At 44.8% G+C, this 19,832-nt stretch overlaps 1 protein-coding gene across 1 annotated transcript in view; it reads right to left on the reverse strand.

Annotated features, from left to right (window-relative positions):
* The window catches only part of Mccc2 (methylcrotonyl-CoA carboxylase subunit 2), a 63,834-nt gene that overhangs the window by 40,036 nt on the left and 3,966 nt on the right, over positions 1-19,832 (reverse strand). The window contains exons 2-4 of the mRNA XM_055598396.1: positions 8,928-8,994; positions 2,575-2,659; positions 751-852 (exon numbers count right to left, since the gene is read on the reverse strand). Coding sequence (XP_055454371.1) covers positions 751-852; positions 2,575-2,659; positions 8,928-8,994 — 254 coding nt within the window. The remainder of the gene's footprint in view (positions 1-750; positions 853-2,574; positions 2,660-8,927; positions 8,995-19,832) is intronic.

The raw sequence follows: 19,832 nt of genomic DNA on the forward strand, positions 1-19,832 counted from the left end.
AGGTACTAGGGGAGGGGAAAGAATATTGCAAATAGTTTCAAAACAGATCAAGATACATTGTAGACTCCTATTCATCCAGGTTTGTTGATCCTGGGTTTTCTGGTGGTGTCCTTGAACCTTCTAGGGCCGCATGGCCTCTAGTTTCTGTTGCCTTGTCTTGCCTTAATATGAGGGAGGTGCCTAGTCTTATTGCAACTTAATATGCCGTGTTTGGTTGATATTCCAGGGAGTCCTGCCCTTTTCTGAAGGAAAAGAGGAAGAACAGATGGGGAGGGGGAAGGAAGAGGGGACTAGGAGGAGAGGAGGGAAGGGAAACTTCAGTTGGGATATAATATATGAGAGAATAAATTAATAAAAAAAATACCAGTGATATAATTGAAGGATTTTATAAAAATTAGAAAATTTAATGGTTTTCTTGTTCTGGCACATCCAACAGTACCAAATAAAATGCAAATATTTTTATAGTATTATATATATATATATATATATATATATATATATATATATATATATATGTATATATTGGAAAAAATAACTTTTTAATATCTGGAAGAAGTGGGGAAGTCTAATTGGATCCAGAAACTCTGGCTGAATTTTACTTTTCTCCCTTTATCGTCTCTACAGCTCCACAGATGAACCTACCACACATCTGGGACACTCAAGACCAAGGTGTACAAGGCTTACATGCCACCATGCAGAGGGCCAGGCGCTGCATTCTGCCCCTCACAATGAGCACAGGTGGATACTCACCCAGACACTCGCCCAATGCCCGTAATGATGCCCCCTGCAGGCACTTCCTCATCGCCATATAACTGGTAACCGGCAAACTGGGAGAATTCCAGGAAGGGAGACCTAAATGGAAGACAGAATGTTGTCTAAATTAAATATCTGTATTTTAAAAGTTACACGTAAGAATGGAAAGATTTTTTTTTTTAAACAGGGCAGTATTTCAAATATGCACTTCAAATAAAAATCTACAAAAAAAAAAAAAAAGATTTCTAAAATAAGAATTGACAAGAGGCCACAGAGGAAGGGGATCCAGGCAGTCCTGATGAGATTTGATAAGCTATGGGCAGATTGCAGAGGAGAACTCCCCCTTTCAGTGGACTAGGGGAAGGGGATAGAGGGAAAGAGGGAGGGAGGCTGGGACTGGGAGGAGTTGAGGGAAGGGGCTTCAATCAGGATATATAGTGAATAAATTGTAAAAATAAAGAAAAATAAAGACCTCACAAGAATTTCACAGGACATGAATTTCATGGTATAGCCATGTAACAGGCTACACTAAAATACTGACGATAGAAGCATTTTCACACAGGCCCCACAACCTGAGTTTGATCCCTGGATCGTATAAGTGAGTAGAGAAGAAATGACTCCTGAGGCCTGTCCTCTGCCACACATGTGCCATGACACCCTGCACCTGGGCTCACACATGGGCTCCCATCCAAATGTAGATGTCAAACAAAAAATCTTTGCTGGGACAGAGATATAGCCCGGTTGGCAGAGAGTTCCTCCTTTGTATGCACAGAGCCCTGGGGTCAATGGCCAGCACCTCGGAAACCAAGTATGGTGGTACACACCTGCAATCCCATCCCCACCGAGACAGAGGAGGACGGGTCAGAAGTTCAGGGTTAGGCTGGGGCTAGAGCCCAGTGACCTGCTTAGTCTGGATGAAGACCTAGGTTTAACCCCCAATACTTCCAAAATGGGGGGTTGGTGGGAGTTCAAGTTCATTCTCAGCTGTGCAATGATTACGCAGTCAGCTACATGAGACCTTGTCTCCAAACACACAGGCCAAATGGAAAGAAAAAGCCCTGTTCATACAACCACCCTTTCCGCTTGTACTCCATGACCCATCCTTCAGGAGATCTAACAGGCCAACTCCCTGCTCTCTGTAACACCCTCACCCCTCCACCCTTCTACCTGAGCCACCCCGGCCATTCACAGTGCACTCCCAGCACAGCAGCCAGAAGAACAGCGTCTTTAAAACCAGCCATGTGTCACGCATCATGATATAATTCAGAGAGTAGAGGCTGTGGGCAACTCTGTCACTCCCAAAACTAACAAACTACATGAACGCAGACTGAGAGGGCGACCAGGCGATACATATAGTCTTATGGGCCAATACCATAATCGTCATCATGCAACATGTGACTCAGAAACTCAACCAGTCCTGCTTAATCCACGCTGTAGAGGCCCCTCCTTTTCTGAAAAAGTCAGAACCAATAGCGTACAGGCCCTCCAGAATCAGAGCCCACCCCCCACTCTCCACGGTTCAAATGGACCCAGCACTCTCCCACCAAAAGCTTTCACATGGATGTTTCTTTCCCCACAAAACTTGTCTCACTGTAGTATATTCCACAAATACTGCTTATTCCAGTAGACCAGAGATGTCTATTTCACTCCCTGTTTCTTTTGTCCCAATTTCATTGCCTGTAAGTGCCTGACACACAGTAGGCTCTCAATAAACGTGTGGTGCTCTTTGAATCCCGTAAGAACCCAAATATTAAACCATTTGTTGGTGGGGCTGTCCAGTGGACGAGAGGACTCGCTGAGGTAGCAGGCTCTAGTACCAACCCTGGGTCTATGAGATTGTCGATTCTGTCTCTGGGTAACAGTTTTCCTCTTGACGTGTGCCGTGTCCGGGCTTTCTCACTGCCTCCTACAATAAAAGCATGATTAGATTAGAGCAGAGGGATGTGACATAGGCCTTTGACTCACTTAACAATAGGAACACACACAATGTTCCGCTCCAAACACACTTTAGAAACGGTTCAGTGGACCTGGTGGGAGGCAGAGGCAGGTGGATCTCTGAGTTCAAGGCCACTCTGATCTACAAAGTCAGTTCCAGACAGCCAGGGCTGCACAGATAAATCCAGCCTCTAATTAATTAATTAATTAATTAATTAATTAATTAATTAATGGTTAAAAAAAGGCTCAGTGTACCTGCCAGCGCTAATTATTTGTAATCACTGAATACAGCAGATGCCAATCTTCTGCAGTAAATGAACTGTCTTCTTTTGTAAGCAGCATACGCATGAAATATATACACAGGCCGGGGGAGGCGGTTCAGTCAATCAGGCGCCTCCATGCAGACGCGAGGGCCTGAGCCCCAGATCCGTGTCAAAGTGAGACACAGCAGCATGGCTTCCAATCCTGGCGCCAGCGGGCTGACACACCGGGAACTCACTGGCAAGATAGCCTACCCCAACTGATGACCGCCAGGTTCATGAGAGACCCCATCTCAAAGACTAAGGTGGACAGTGACAGAGAAAGACACAGTGTCAGCCTCCGGCCTCCACACACGAATATGCACGTACCCCCCCACACACATACACACACTACATGTGCACACACACACCCTGATCCTAGAGTATATACATACATGTTCCTCATCCCCTGTCTACAGGGATGGCATGCTATTTTCATTAGAACTCACATGCTGCAGCACTTCATGGCCCACATGTACCAAATACTACCACATGCATGTGCACCACACATACATGTATACACCCTATTTTTCATTTGGACCAGGCAAAAGCCTAGCTTTGGAGAGTTCCTCCATGCAGGAAAACTTGCCTAAAGGGCCCATTAGGTCTGCGCATGGGAAAGCTGAAGCCTTTCCATAGTGACTGGCAGGTCCTCTTCGGCAACACCTTGATTCAGTGATGGTTTTCTGTTGTTCCCAACAATGCCCAAATCTTGACAAAATCACACTAACCAAAGAGCAGTGCAGCTACTCCAGTCAGGCATCTTGACACAGAAGGAGCACCAAGCCTTACCAGCCAGCCTGCAGGCCAAGAAATCTGTGACTTGGTGTACACCCGCCACTCTGAGCAAGACACAGCTACAGAGTCGGGGGAGGATCAAGCTGCCTGAAAATGCTTACTTTTGCTGTTGCCGAAAATTTATCTTTGTTGTGGGGGCTGTTTGTTTGTCTTTTGACACAGGGTTTCTCTGTGTAGCCTTGGCTGTCCTGGACTTGCTCTGTAGACCAGGCTGGCCTCCAACACACAGAGATCCACCTCCCTCTGCCTTCCGAGTACTCGAATTAAAAGTGTGAGCCACCATGCACAGCTCCTAAATTTATCTAACACAGCCTTTGTCTAATAAGGTAGTCAACAGTTTAAGAGCAGCAATTTCTTTTTTGATTTAGATATAAAATTATGTTCAAACCTATTTCAAACAAGTTCCCTTAGATGGCCTCATTTTTCAAGTCAGGGATCTTGGCTGCAAGAGTAATCTCTTTCTTCTGATGAGGTACACAGAAAATTCTTAAGAGTAAATCTATTTTTAGGTTACCAAAAAAAATTATATCACAAATTATTTCTTCTTTCAAAATAAATTAGTTAGAAGATGGTATGATTAAAATTGCTTTTTCTCTTCTCCCAACTACTGGCCAAGTCCCTAATGCTTAGGGGCATCGGGAGAGGAATGAAGGAGAAGTTTTAGGGGAAGCTGTTTTGACCTGGGGTTGGTACATGGTCAAATAATTCCAACCTCATACCTTAATGCAGCTTATTGTACACTAGTTTACCTCAATATTTAAAAACAAATGAAAGGACTGCCAATGTGATTTTTTTTTTCCAAGACAGGGTTTCTCTGTGTAGCCTTGGCTGTCCTGAACTTGCTTTGTAGACCAGGCTGGCCTCAAACTCAGATCGATCCAACCACTTCTGCCTGCCTGAGTGCTGGGATTAAAGGCCTGTGCCACCACGCCCAGGCTGCCAATGTGATTTTTAAATAAAGTAAAGAAAGCAAGGCTTAGGCAAAGGCCTTTGGAGAGTCGGGTAAACATAAGTACTCATTAAGGGGTCAACAGCCGAGGAGTCAAAAGTGGGAAGCGCAACAAAGAGGGGCAATGAAAAGAATACTTGAGACAGCTTTACTTCTTAGTTTTCTCTCCAGTTTGACTCTGTTATAGCAGCTGGTAATATTCTGGCCTTTTAAAGAGCCAGAGGTGAGTTATCCTTGATGCAGACTCGATAGGCACAATATGAAGCTCCTCTGGGTTTGTGTGTATGTGTTTCTTTGCTTTACCTGTCTAGACGGGGGTCTCATGTAGTTTGGCAGGCCTCCGATTTGCTAACTACCCATGAACTCCTGCTTCCACCTCCCACATTAGCATCATAGACATATCCCTCCATGCCTAGCTCCTTTACAGAAAACTGACCACAACTGACTGTTGTGTTGGCGAGATGATGAGGTTTATACCTGTAAGCCCAGTACTCCAAAAGCTGAAGCAGCAGGACTATTCCAGACCAGCCTAGGCTACAGAGTAAGATCCCATTTTAATATAAACTAACAAACAAAGGCCATTGTCCCAGACATTGTGCAGGAAAAACCACATTCCCTTCAAGGCCACTTTTATTACACTCTTGTTGTGTGGAATTCATCAAATCACACCAATTCTCATATTTGCATTATGTTCACATGTTGGGATCCTTGAAACCAGGAAACATTTTAGAGCGGGATTTCATCGGGATTCCAGCTTCTTTCAAGGACTGTCTGCCAGGGGCCGGTCAGGACCCGCTGTCTGTCCCTGCATGCACTGACTGGTGTCTCACTGGGTCACTTCCCATGGGACGCTCACTGCTGAACAACAGGAGTGGAGTTTGTCGTCCCTTTTTAGATGCCTTAAAAAAGTACAAGAGCCCCCTGCCTCAACCACCAAAACCATTCATAGATGTTTACCTCCATAAAGATATTCCCTAGGATTAAGAACATACAGATAAAACGGGATAAAAACAAAGCACTTCTAAATTTATCAAAACACTTACAGCCCTTCAGGTAATGTGGGTTTATCAAAATACTTGGTTCTGGCTATTATGAGAGCACCACAGGGGTAATCCGGTCTCTGCCTACAGAATGACTGAGTCACTGCAATCCTCTGTGTTCAAAAGGTTAATAATAATAATAATAAGGGGGATCAAACACAGTAAAGCCAAAGACGAAACCTTAGAGGATGTGGACAGGGGTGAGAGAAGGGGAAAGAGGCCAAGGGTCACCTAATGCCCAATCTGGCATTTGTCAGGGTCTCGTTAATGAAAACCTTCAAGGAGTAGCAAAGAAGCATCTCCGAACACCTGCCCCTCCTCCTGTCTGAAAACTGTATCAGAAATTGCATTACTTTGAAAGTCAGAAGTCAGGCTGGAGAGATGACTGGCTGTTCTTCCAAAGGAGTTGGCACCCACATGGCAGCTCACAACTGCCTGTATTCCAGTTTTAGGGGATCTGACACCCTCACACAGACACCAGTGCACATCAAATAAAAATAAATATGGCATTAAAAAATAGTCAGAAGTCTCAATTCTATAATGAGAGGGAAAACAAAGAACAAAAAAAAGAAGGAATAAGGAATGTTTCCTACGTCTTTCTCAACAGCTACCTGCTATGTCTACAGCACTCAGAGCCAAACTACAGGAGAAACATCCAGGCCAAGGAGCACAAAACCCCTAAACAGCACGAAAGCTTAACACATCTGGTTGCTAACGTGATTGTGGGACCATCCAAAGCTGCCCTAAAAATGTACGTTTAGAGGGATTATTTATGGGGGATTTTTTTTTCTTGATACTTCTTTATTTTCCATTTTTTCTAGCAGAATAGTTTAATATGGTTGGATGATTAACATAAATTAGTATGTGCCAACATAATGTCCACTATCATTTTCATGGCAGAGCAGTTCTAGGCAAAACTGTGAAGCCCAAGGTCAGCCTCGCTCCCAGGCCCCAGTCCTACCTCCTCTCTCCTGCAGGCCTGCTCAGTCCTGCCCTTGATGGACACCCACCTTTCCCTGCAGCTCATAAGGGCCCACCACTCTCAGCAGGAACATGCTGAAGCACTTTGGATCCATCTCCACTCAGCCATCTGTCCTAACGGCCCAGGAAGCCCTCAGCCGATCAAACCAAGCTGATGATGGGTGAAACCGCGGACTTACCTCTTCCAACAGATCAGGTTTTTAATCTGGCAAGTATGTGGGCTCTTTTTCTAGAGATGATGTATTAATCTACGTCTTTGTTTATTCTTTTCTGGAGTAGGGAGGTAGATATGCTAAAGCATGCACAGCACCACTGAGCCACAAACCCAGCCCCTCTAGAGACAATGCCTTTTAAAGGGCTGTCCAACCTCCTGACACTGTGACATGATACTATTATCTACAAAGGTATTCAAGAATACAAAAATTGTGTTATTAAAAAAAAAACCCTCATTTTTAAAATAAGCTTAAGATTCTGTGATGAACCACATTTGTGGCTGTCGCTGGCCACAGAGGGTTGCAGCCTGCTCCTTCCCATAGCACTTGAAGAGTGTGAATTACAGCTGTCTTTCTAAGATTTCATTCATTTGAGTATATGCTATAGTACAAAGTCAGAAACCAATATTTTATAAATATATCTTATTTTATTTACTTCTATTTTTGGTTCCCTTTTACTGACTCTGTTGATTTAAAAGAAGATGGAAATGTGTCTCTAAAATACTTATAATTCACAGGCTCACGTCTAAGTTTAAGTATAAAACTTAGATATAAAGTAGAAACTGAAAGTTTATGAGGAAAACTAAATGATTTACGTGGGGCAGGATGCAGCTGGCTCCATCCCCAGCAATTTGTAAACTGGGCATGATGATGACTGTCTGTAATCTCAGCACTTGAGAGGTGGATGCAGCAGGATCTGTTGGGGTTGGCTAGGGCAATGTATTTTAATGCTAATTACTGCTCCCCAAAGTCTGGTCCCTGCCTAGATGAGGACATTCTCACAAATACCTTTCCTTAAGTAAACCAAGCCTAAGGGATTAGAGGACAGAGAGGATCTTGGGAAGGAGAAAGACAGAGAGGAGGAAGGAGGTAGCCACGATGGGTTAGCCTGAAAAAGGAACCACATGGACATGGAAAGGAGCACTCCAGATGAAGGATAAGCAAGTATTAATGGAATTATGGATGGGAGGTGGCCCATTAGGAATGATTAAAGCAGATGGAATGGGATGCAGGCTGGGAGATATGAAATAGTATAGGTAGAATTATCTGTCCAGCACAAGGTGTTATAAGGCAATTATAAAATCTAACAGGTATCTGTGTCTTACTGATTATGATAACGGGTTAGATAATACCACCTCGACAATTATAGGGCTAATAGTAAACATTATTAGTCTGATATCATTTATTCTCAGCAACAAGAGTCTAAAATATAACTTTTTATATAGACTTGACTATGTAGAGAATTCAAGTTCAGTCTGGTCTATACGACACCTAGTCCCACCAGGCAGTAGTGGTGCACAACTTTATCCCAGTACTTGGGAGGCGGAGGCAGGTTGATGTCTGAGTACAAGGCCAGCCTGGTCTACAGAGTGAATTCCAGGACAGCCAGGGCTATACAGACAAATCCTGTCCGGAAAAACCAAAAGATACATGGTCTCGAAAATAAAGAAACAATTTAACTAAAGTGATTAGTAGTAAAACTAACCTCTGGCACATCCCTCAAAACATTTTCTGGGACCAATGTTGTATCTCTTTCTTCCCTAATAAGGAATAGGCGACTTCCGGTGACCTCCCTGTTCACCCGCCACTGGTCAGTTACCTAAATAACCCCTTAAGGAAACAAATACACATGATGTTTTTAATAGTTTGCTGTCTTCCAGACATAGTAATGCCTAAGATTGCAACAAGACTCTCAGAGCACAGCTTATGGGTAAACCAGATTCCACCTGTGAGGATACTGGGGAAAATATGTTTATCTAATGACTGCCATAAAATGCAGATTGCTTTCTAAAGTAGATACCTGTAATATACTAAGACTCTTACTTTATAGCTCGGAGTAGTAGTCCATGACTGTAATCACAGGGTTTGGGAGATTGAAGTAAGAGGACCATGAGTCCAAGACCAGCCTGGAGTACATATCAAGCTGTAAAACAGATAGACAGGCAGACATGGTGCTTACCTAGTCTTACATGCTGGGCCCGTTCATGAAGTTGACGCACTAGAGCTTTCATCTGCTCATAGTTCTCCTGAAACAGAAGCACAGAGGGATGGAGACTGTTACAGAGTCATCCTTTAACCAAAGTTACAGTCAACAAACACATCTAGGGACTGGGGAGATGGCGCCCCTGTTTAGAACACAAAGCTCTTGTAGAGGACTCAGGGTTGGTCCCCAGCATCCATGGAGCAGCTCACAACAACCTGTAACTCCAGGAGACCTGACACCTTCTTCTGGCCTCAGTGGGCTCCTACGAGCACAGGGCACATAAATTTATTCAGGCATATATGCATACACATAAAAAGAATAAATATCCTGGGGGATGAACACCTTTAATCCCAGCACTTAGAAGGCAGAGTCAGGTGGATCTCTAAATTCAAGGCCAGCCTGGTCTACAGATCAAGTTCCAGGATAGCCCAGGCTACACAGAAAAACCCTATCTCAAAGAAAATAAAAGGCTGAGAATGTGGCCAGAGGTGGAGAACTAGCCTACCACAGGTGAAGCCCTGGGGGCAACCTCATACTGCAAAAAAGAAAAGAAAACTACCAGCCCTGCCATCTCCGTGAGCCTGCCTCTGTCTCCAAAGTGCGATGATTAAAGGCACACAGCACCCAATGCCTGACTCACCCTCACTCCCACCCCCACGGGTGGGAAGGTGTTCTCTGTTTGTTTGTTTTGTTGGTTGGTTTTGTTTGTTTTTGTTTTGGACAGGATCTCACTTAGGGCAGGCTGGCCTAAACTCATTATGTAGCTGAGAATGACCTTGAACTTGACCCTCCAGCATTTACCACCCAAATGCAAGTTAGGTATCACCATAACCTCTCTGTTTAAGGATCAGAAGCTGTCTGTCTGTTTTGTTGACCATCTATTTTGTCCCATATCGTCATCAGTCACTATCCTGAGATTCTAACCAATGCAAAATATTCAGTTGTTGATAAGGATACTTAAAATCCAATGAGGAGGAGGGTGGACGGAAGAAGAAACTGGGAGGAGGCAGGTGAAGCATGAGGGAAGGGTGTGCTATGTCTTACATTAAAAAAAATATTTGGGAGGAGAATCTAGAGTTTAAGGTCATCCTCAACTACACAGTCAGTTTGAAAGCAGTCTAAGATATATGAGATCCTGTCTCAGAAAAAAAAATGATAAGAATATAAGTAAGCCATTCTTAGTGGTACACACCTGTGAGGGAGGCATGAGGCAGGGGATCTCTGTAAGTTCAAATCCAACCTGGTTTTCAAAGTGAGTCCAGAACAGCCAAGGCTACACAGAGAAACCCTGTCTCTAACTAACTAACTAACTAACTAACTAACTAACTAACTAACCAACTAACTAACTATATAGAACATAACTATATGCTTGTGCAGCTTAGTTATCTTCTGGGTGGCTCAGACCAGGGTAAGGGGATAACATTTTTCACCCTCTTGCATTTTAAAATTGTGTTCACTAAACATATTACTTTAGGACAATATTTATGAAGCTAATTATTTTCACAGCTTCAGTTCGTCCCCCTAAGGCATCTTGCTTCCTGTGATGTAATCACCCTCTCTAGTTAGCCCTCTATAACTGCTAGAATGCTAGCTGGCTTCCCAGCTTTACAGCAGGCAGGACGCAAGCCTGGCCTTCTCTCCAACCGCCCTGCTCACCACCTCCCTTTTCATCCCATGCCCTGCTCCCCCTACGGGCCTGCTGGGAACTTGCCTGAAGAAGCTGTCTGGAACACTGTCTCCCCACCTGATTCCTACCATGGGCTTATTAGAAAGCTTCTAGAAAATTGATGAATGGATGGGAGGGAGAGAGAGAAAGAGACAGAGAGAGAGAGAGAGAAACAGAGCGAGGCAGAGGCAGATACGGAGACTGAACACTGACGCCTGGTCTGTCAAGGGTTGCAGGCTTAGCCTGAGTGTTCAGAGCTTTGAAGTTGCTTGGGTGACCCTAACCTGCAACTCAAATGGGAGAAACACTGACAATAATCAGAATTCTGAGGTTTGACTCATGAAGGCAACCAAGAGAAAGGAGATTAGTCATAGGTCTTCTCCACTGATGATTCAAGCCGAATTAAAACTATAAAATTGGGCTTATTGGGAGATCTCGGGAGGGTTCGCTGGTCTCAGAGAATGAAGTCAGGGAAATCATACAGATAGAAAGACAGAGATGGGGAGCAGAGAAAAAGAGAGAACATGCAGGCACAGAAAGAAGAAATGCACACACACACACACACACACACACACACAGATGTGTAGGGTGGCTGGTGGGTCTTTTTAAGGTCATTTTATCCACAGCACACAGCTGACACACCCGCAGGAGACAGGTGATGACATAAGCAGTTGCTAGGTCCCTGAGAGCAGGCCAGTGGAATTGCCAGTATATTAACAGGGTTAGTGTTCCCGGGTTTGCAATCCAACAGTTAGTACATGGCAAACCCCTCTTTCTCACAAGACTCTTCTAGACTGTCTAGTACCAGCGGGTAGTAACATGAGGCAGGGAAACCTAGGCAGAAGCCCAGCTATTATGAAGCCCAGGACACAAGGTGGAAGTTGCTGCCCCGAAAGGAAGCGAATCCCCAGAGCATGTCTGTCCTGCCAGTCGCCAAGAGGTGGCATTAGAACAGTGTCACCTAAAATGCATGAAGGTACACACAGCTGCCTTTCAGAAGCTCCGTGGAACCATCTAAAAACAAAGGCTGTGTGTGGAACTGCCCGGAACTGTTCTGGACTGCTCTGTCATCTGAGAGAGCCCTGGCATAGGAACAGAACGAGCCTCATGTGCATAGACTAGACAGGGACTCCAGGAGACGCAGCCAAAGGCAGTCTCTACACCCCATACCCATTACTGAGTCTTAGTCCCCAAAAGCCCTCCTCATGACCTCAGGCTGCATCCTTCACAGTGTAGCTCAGGGACGGATGCAACAGCCCGACCTCTGCTCCCACGTGACCCGGCACGGCTCCTGTTCACTACTCAACATGCTGCTAGTGTCTCTCCATCATCAGGTGGTGAAGATTGGCGGGGCACCTTTATACGCTGAACCGACTTGTTGGCCCACATGGACCAGTATCGTTCATTTCTATGCTTACTCCAGGGTTAAAACCACCTAATTAATGCTTAAATATTAAAAAACAAAACAAAACAAAACAAAACAACCCTGCACCTTAATTTTAAGGTTTCTTTCTTAAGAGAAGAGAGCGGAATAGGGAAAGGTATGTCAATAGTCATTTATAATTAGATGACAGAAATAGTTCCGAGTTCTGCTGCACAGCAAGGTGATGACAGATAAAAAAAATACTGTGATGCATATTTCAAAAAAGCTAGAAGATGTAATTTAGTATCTTTTATCACACAAAATTTATAAATATTTGGCTGATGTATGATGGTACACACATATAATCCCAGCATTCCAGAAGCAAAAGCAGGATAGCCAGATCAAGGCCAGCCTGGGCTACATACCAACACGTTGTTACAAACAGGCAAACCAAAACAACATAAATGTTAGTGAGATAGATAGCTACTCTGATAGAACACCTTGCAGTATACACAAGGATTGAAACGCCACATAGCACCCTATCAACAGTGATTTCTGTGTCAATTTCAAGCGGTAACTGAAGAGAAGGAAAGTTGGAAAAGGGCGTCACTGAGGTGGTAAGGCCTCTTCAATAACCCAGTGTCTGAAATCCCGCTTTCCCTCTCTGCCACTATCAAGAGCGATTTCTGCGATCCGAGCACTCACTCTGAATTTGAAGAAGTTGTAGAGAGGCCTGCACCTGCACTGCTGACCCTTGTGCCTTTTCACCTTCAAACAGCCAAGGTTGAAAGACGCCTGAAAAGATACACTGCTGGAAAAGACAGGCACTGTGCTTCCAAGGCAAGGGTTGACCATATCCCCACGTTCGACAGAAGGAACCCCACTGCTGACTAAAACCCGCACACTGTGGGGCACACGCACAACAGTCCTCTATCCCTCTGAAACTGAGGGCTGACGGGCGAGATGGCTCCGTGAGTAAAGCACGTGCTGACAACCAAGTTCAATCCCCAGGACGTACCTAGAGGAGAAAAGAGCAGATTCCACAGGGTGTCCTCTGACTGCCAACGGCGCTATGGCCTCTTCTCCCCCCACAACACACACACCAAAAACGGGACAGTAAGAAAGAAAAATAAATATATATATTAAAGTTGACAGAGATAAAGAAAAACAGGTTTTCCCAGCCACCGCCATATGCAACATTGTTTCTGCAGGAAGCACATCCATAGCAGTGGGCCCTCCCCCTCAGGGGCTGTGTCCCGAGACCTTCCACAGAGACCCAGACAGTGCTGAATATTCCCCTACACACTCGTGCCTGCGAAGAAATTTGATCTTTTAAGTTAGTACTACAGTAAGACAATAAGAGCAATAAAGTGGAACAATTATAACCATGTGACATACAAGGTTTTTTTTTTTTTTTTTACTTTTTAAATTTAGCATTTCATTTACTCTTTGAGAATATCATATATTATACAACTTATTTTGAGCAGTCATGCCACCTGCATTTACGGTCCCTTTTTAATTTTATTTTATATAATTCACTGATTCTGATTAGTGCTGCCGATTTGTTGGCGGATGTGGGGCCATGAAGGCAATTCTTGGTCGTCAACTTGACTGCGTTTGGACATACGGCTGGACATACGGTTACTTTTAAACTTAGGAGATGTTTCTTCCTGTAATTTTTCACTCAATGGTTTCGGGCAACAGGAAAGAGCAGGTGGTACAAACTGCAGAGGAAGCATCAGTGGACGGTGGAGGACGAGGACACATTCCCGTCCAGTCTGCTCAGCCAACAGTACCAGAGGAGCAAAAGAAGGGGTGTGTCTGCGCAGATCGCACAGTCAGAGTCCCGAGGGTAGTTTCCCGGCCCCTGCAGTTTATCTGCACTGTCGCTAACTTAACTTTGATGGAGGTCTTCTGACAACAGAAAAGACCAGAGTAGCCCCCAAACGGACAGAGTTGCTTCTTTCTTTTTTAATTTGTATTTTTGTTTTCAAATTCTGCATTTTAATTATCTTGAAAAACCTACTACAAGTAACAAATTCTGTGCTGGCTTCTGGAAGATCAAACAGCTCATTTTTCACATTGCTACTACATTCCAAAAGAAGTCAGCAGACATCATTACGAAGTATTTACTGAATCTATCCCCTTTTTTAAAGAAAAATTTGAGGCAAGTTCTCGCCCTTTAGCCCAGGCTAGCCACATGATTCTCCTGCCTCGGCTTCCAGGGTGCTGGGATTACAGCTGTGCTCTCAGTTATTATGCAGAAAATCCTAGACCTGATGTTTCACCTGAAATTTCCACACTCCCAAAAATAAGAACTATAATGACACACCACTCATCTGTGAATTTAATCAAATATCCAGTTAGTGATGGCATTTCCCCTCTGCCAGATTTGGTTTTACAATGACATTGATTTAAACAGGATCTCACACAGTAAGATCTCTGTGGCCCCAATCACTCAATGCTTTCCTTAATCTCTTCCTCCCATCATCTCAAATGCTCTGCTTGGAGATGTTTCCACTAACATGACCTCATGGTGTCCTTAAACTTGCTTTTCTTCCTGCAGAGATCGGGAGGTCAGTGAAATGGATTCTCATGTACCTTTGGGGTTGGTGGTTTTTTGTTGTTTTTAAGTGTTTGACCCATCAAATAGAGATTTAGCTGACCACCCTGCTCCCCATATATCCATGCCTATCCCCCCAACACACCCCTGTGTTATAACTCCTGGTCTCTTACTCCTTTGGCAAACCACAGACAGCAAAGTGCAGAGGTGATAAGAAGAGCTTACACACATACAGGAAAGCCAAGTGCCCTCTGTCACAGTGCCCCAGACCCAAGGTACAATCTCTGCACCAACATGCTGCCCAATCTACAGCAGAGTCAACCCAAACCCAAGCTAGCTGGCCTCCAGACTAGCGGTCTCAACCTGTGGGTCGCCACCCCTGTGGAGGCAGACTGATCCTTGCACAGGGTTCACTTAAGACCACTGGAAAACACAGATTGTTTGCCTTACAATTCATAACAGTAGCAAAATTACAGCTAGGAAGTAGCAATGGAAATACTTTTATGGTTGGGGGTCACTACCACATGAGGAACTGTATTGAAGGGTCATAGCATTAGGAAGGTTGAGAACCAAGGCTCTAGATTTTTACCCTAGCTAAGCCAGCCTCTTGTTAGGAAACAGGGAAAGGGGCCAAGCATAGTGCATGTGGCCAGTAGGGAATGCTGAGCCAAGATAGGGAATTCAAGGCCAGCCTGGGCTACATCATAAAAACTTGCCTGGAAAAAAACAAAACAAAACAAAAGCTAAGTTTGAAAAAAAATAAGGAAAACTGTTCTCTGCCAAGGTCTTCTGAAGAGCCGGTAGTAGAAGACGTGAATGCAGTGAGAACTCAGGGCAGCTCTGTGTGACAAAATGGGGCAGGGAGCAGACACCCGAGGCCATGGCACAGGGATATTATGCAACCTCCCTTGGCAGGCCTCTACTGTCTCCCTTTTAGAGATTCCAGACTATCCCCAAACTCATCAAATAGTCAATGAAAGTTAGTGATGATCTGGAACTCCTGATCTCTTGACTCCACTTCCCGAAGTGATGGGATCAGAAGCATTCACCTCCACGCACAGCCTAAGATTCCTATTTATTTATTTTTGTGTAACAAATATATATTCTTTTAACCTCTTATTACTGGGGGCAGAGGGCATGGCATGGCATACATTCAGAGTCAGGGTCAGTTCTCTCCTGTCTTTATGTGGGATCAAATGCAGGCCTCAGGCTTGTGCAGTCAGTGCCTTTCTTCACCGAGCCATCTTGCCGGTCCCCAGACGTTAATTACACATAATAATTGCTTTCCTCATACACATCCATGTATTTTGATCACGCTCACGCCTACCTCATCCAGCTGCTGGTCTCTCCACTACCCCCTCTACTGGATGCCCTTCTTCTCCCCTGCTAGCCCTCTTGTCCTTTCATAGTTTGGGGGTTTGCTGCTTGCCACACAAATTAAGGGTTCATTGACAGAGCATGGGCCCTTTACCAGGCTATGCCACTGAAGAAACACTCTCCCTAAGGCTTTTTCATACCTCATTTGGGCTGACCTTCTCTCCAACCTCTTCTTGCCTTCCTCCTCTGTAAACCTTTCCCTCCCTCTCTCTTGTCATATGTGCTAAACTACCCCCCCCCATACACCTTGAAGAAACTCTTTTCCCTCCCCTCTCATGGGTCCCTTTCTAGTTTTGTTTCCTGGGTTCTACACACACTTATCCCCATATTAATGAACATATATGAATATAGAAACTGTGGGCTCGCGGACCAGCTAGCCAAGCTTAACTAGCAAGCTTCGGGACTTTTAGGTCATTTAGATGCGGGAGTCCACAGACACTAAGGAATATTGAAGAAGGATACCCAAAGTTGACCTCTGGCGTCCAAGTGTATCTGGAGTGTGTGGGCATACACACACACACACACACACACACACACACACACACACGTAGTTAGAGTTCCATGTGAGGCTGCTGCCTTGTCTGTTTATCCTTCTTCTACTTTGGAACTCAAGACAACACAGTGTTTGAGCAGCCATGTTGAATCCTGGAGGAATCCAGGTTCCACTGTGCGTTATCTGGGCCTCCCTGTTGGGTTGGTTCACATCGGCAGTAGCTACAGCTGACCTAGAAAAGGAGCCCAAGCATGAGGAATTTTCTAGGCAGCCTTCATCTCTGGGCTCAGCTCTGTACAGGCCTGACCCTCCCTCAGCTGCTGCAGGCGTCCAGACCACTGGTCAGAGCTTGGGCACACATTCCATCCTTTGTGTCCTCTAAGAACCAGTGTGGAGCCTTATACTGGAGTGGATGCTGCAAAGCAATGATCACACAGTCCATCTCATTCTTGCCGAGTTCACAGCCGCTTTGGTGAGGTCGACGTGTGCTGTCCTTCCCACTGCTAGGACGCATGTCCAACAGGAGTAGCTTCCGGCCTGTTCTTGATCCTGTGTGCCTGAAGGTGCCAGAAGTTCTTGGGGATCACCATATAGCTGTGGCCCTGGCAGTGGTGCACAGGCCTCCTGCGGAAGCAGAGTTAACAGTTCCCGAGGGCATAGATATTCCAGACGCTGTTCTGACACCGCCTCTTCCCAGCACTGTCAGGGCAGCTGCTACCATTTTTGCAAACTTCCCTCCAGTGTTCCCCATGGAAATATGCTCTGTCAGTTTGAGCACAGATGACATACTAGGCTCCACTGTTGTCTCCACATCTCAGGGGCTTCCCTGCCCTGTTAATTACCAGCACACGCTAGACCAGACAAGCAAACCTTAGAGAAAGAAGTAGCCCCAAGGCTCGCTCTCCCTTCAGAAACAGCAGTTGAGGGCTGATGAGTGGGCCCAGCAGCTAAAGGGGTGGGGCTACCTGAGGGCTGACCCTGGGATCCACCTAAAGGTGAATGGAGACAACTAATGCCACAAACTGTCCTCTGACCCGCACACACATCACACACACACACACACACACACACACACACACACACACACACAGAAGAACAAATAAATCAATCAGCAGTTTGCACCTGATGTCAGCAAGACAGTGGTCTAGGAGCCCCAAGCTCTCATTCTTCTACTTATAACACATACACCAGAGGAGAGGAAAAAATAGCTTAAAGAGAGAAAGAAAGAAAACTAGCTAAACCATGGCATAGGGCACACAGGGCTGAAAAAGGACGGTGGCGGGTCTGAAAAGACAGTGATTCAAAATAAAATAATAAAATAAAATAAGGCCACTCAAGAGTAGGAAGCCTCAGGAAGCCTCTGCTCACTTTCGCCCCTGCCCAAATACAGCACAGTGTGGGGTTGAAGGAGACAGTGTCCTTTGGATTCTCAGTTCCCGTTCCCACCCTGGAGGAAAAACAGACCTTCTAAGCTAGAGAAATGGTTCAGGAGTTAAGAGCAATGGCTGTACTTCCAGAAGACCTGAGTTCAGTTCCTAGCACCCACATGGCAGATCACAATGGTCTGTAACTCCAGACCAACTCCCCTCCTGGCCTTCTCTAGCACTAATACAAATAAAACAAAAATTATATATATTATATATATTTATATATATTATATACAGTATATGATATAATATATTATATAATATATAATTATAAATTATAATTTATGACCCTAACCCTAACCCTAACCTATATATATAATTTATTTCAAAGCAGACTTTCTTTATAAGTCATAGTCTGGCTAGAGACTGCATGAATGGCTGGCCTTTGTTTTGCCTAACCTAAACAGATACAAAGAAACCAGCTCTTCCCAAAAATGCAACAGGGAGAGACTAGGCCATAAATCAAAGGTAGGGAACCCTACTAACATACCTGAAACCCTGGGTTTAATGAGGAGAGGAGAGAAGAGGAGACAAAGACCCAGAGCCCATCTGGATGGGACAATTCTTGGGGATATGAAGACATTTAAGGAATGTCTTAGAATCCAGGGGAGCTGAAAAGTTGCATTCAAGCCCAGGTAAGATGCATCCTAAGAAAAGACTTAAGTTCATTCCAAAGAATGACCAAAGACCAAAGACTTAGGGAGTCAGGAAAGTCTGAAAAGACAGAGACGGCTATGCTTTCAAATGTTCAGCTGTCAACAATAAAAGCAACAAAGTGTCCAAAGAGGCCAGAGCACAGCCCACAAGGGAAATAATGTGGCAGAAGTGCCCCGAGGAAATGCAACCATCAAACAAACGCTTTTTTTTTTCTTGGCTTTTTAAAAAAAAATAAATGCACTCATTTTACATCGTGATCACTCAGACAAACAGTTTAAAAGAACTATTTGTAAAATGCCTCAGGAGACAAAGAAAAACAGAGAGAGAGACTTAAAGAGAATCGGGGACATATGGACACTACAGACATCAAAATTACAAAGGAGCCAGGCAGTGGTGGCGCACACCTTTAGTCCCCGCACTCAGGAGGCAGAGGCAGGCGCATCTCTTTGAGTTCGAGGCCAGAGCCTGGTCTACAGCACAGTCGAGGCTACACAGAAAAACGCTGTCTCAAAAAAAAAAAAAAAAACCTACAAAAGGATAGGCTAGCAGGATGGGCAGAGAGCGTCAGAGGACCATGTCTGCAGCAAAGACACTGTCTTCTATACATGACTTAGAAGCTGTGCCCACAAAAACTCAACAAGAGAGTCCCCTAAACAAGATCTACACAATGATAACACCAGCGGACACAAACATGAATGGGGGACACCACACAAGGGTTTACTCAGGCAATTACTGACGCATGAGAGGGAGAGTCGATCTTCTCTAGAGATGAACCCCTGAGAGGTTCTTCAATCCTACAAGCAACACAATCCTAAAACAGACTCAAGAGGCTATGTGTGTGTGTGTGTGTGTGTGTGTGTGTGTGTGTGTGTGTGTATGTGTAAATTTAAAGGAAGTCATGAAATTGAGAGGGAGTTGGAGGTAAGGGCATGGGAAGAGATGGAGGGGGAAGAAGGAGGTTTAATAAATCTGTCAGAGAATCCTATACCCAGGAACACTGTTCTTCAAAACTGAAGACGAGAGGCTGCAGCGCTAGCTCAGCATTTAAGAGCATTGGCTGCTCTTGCAGAGGGCAGAAGTTCAAGTCCCAGCACCCACATGGTACATCACACTCCAGTTCCAGGGCATCCAGTGCCCTTTTCTGGACACGCCCCCCCCCCCCCGACACAATTTAAAAATAAAACAAAAAATTTTAAAAATAAGAAGAAAAGCATTAGAGTTGCTGTATGCACATCAGTCAAATTTGTGTCAATTCAAAATGCATTGTTATGCCGGGTGTGACCGGCTAGGCCTGTCCAGCTCAGGGGGCTAACTGAGGCAGGGGGACTGCATAAG

Source organism: Psammomys obesus, unplaced genomic scaffold, assembly GCF_907164565.1.
Source record: "Psammomys obesus unplaced genomic scaffold, mPsaObe1.curated_primary_1811, whole genome shotgun sequence".
NCBI lineage: Eukaryota > Metazoa > Chordata > Mammalia > Rodentia > Muridae > Psammomys > Psammomys obesus.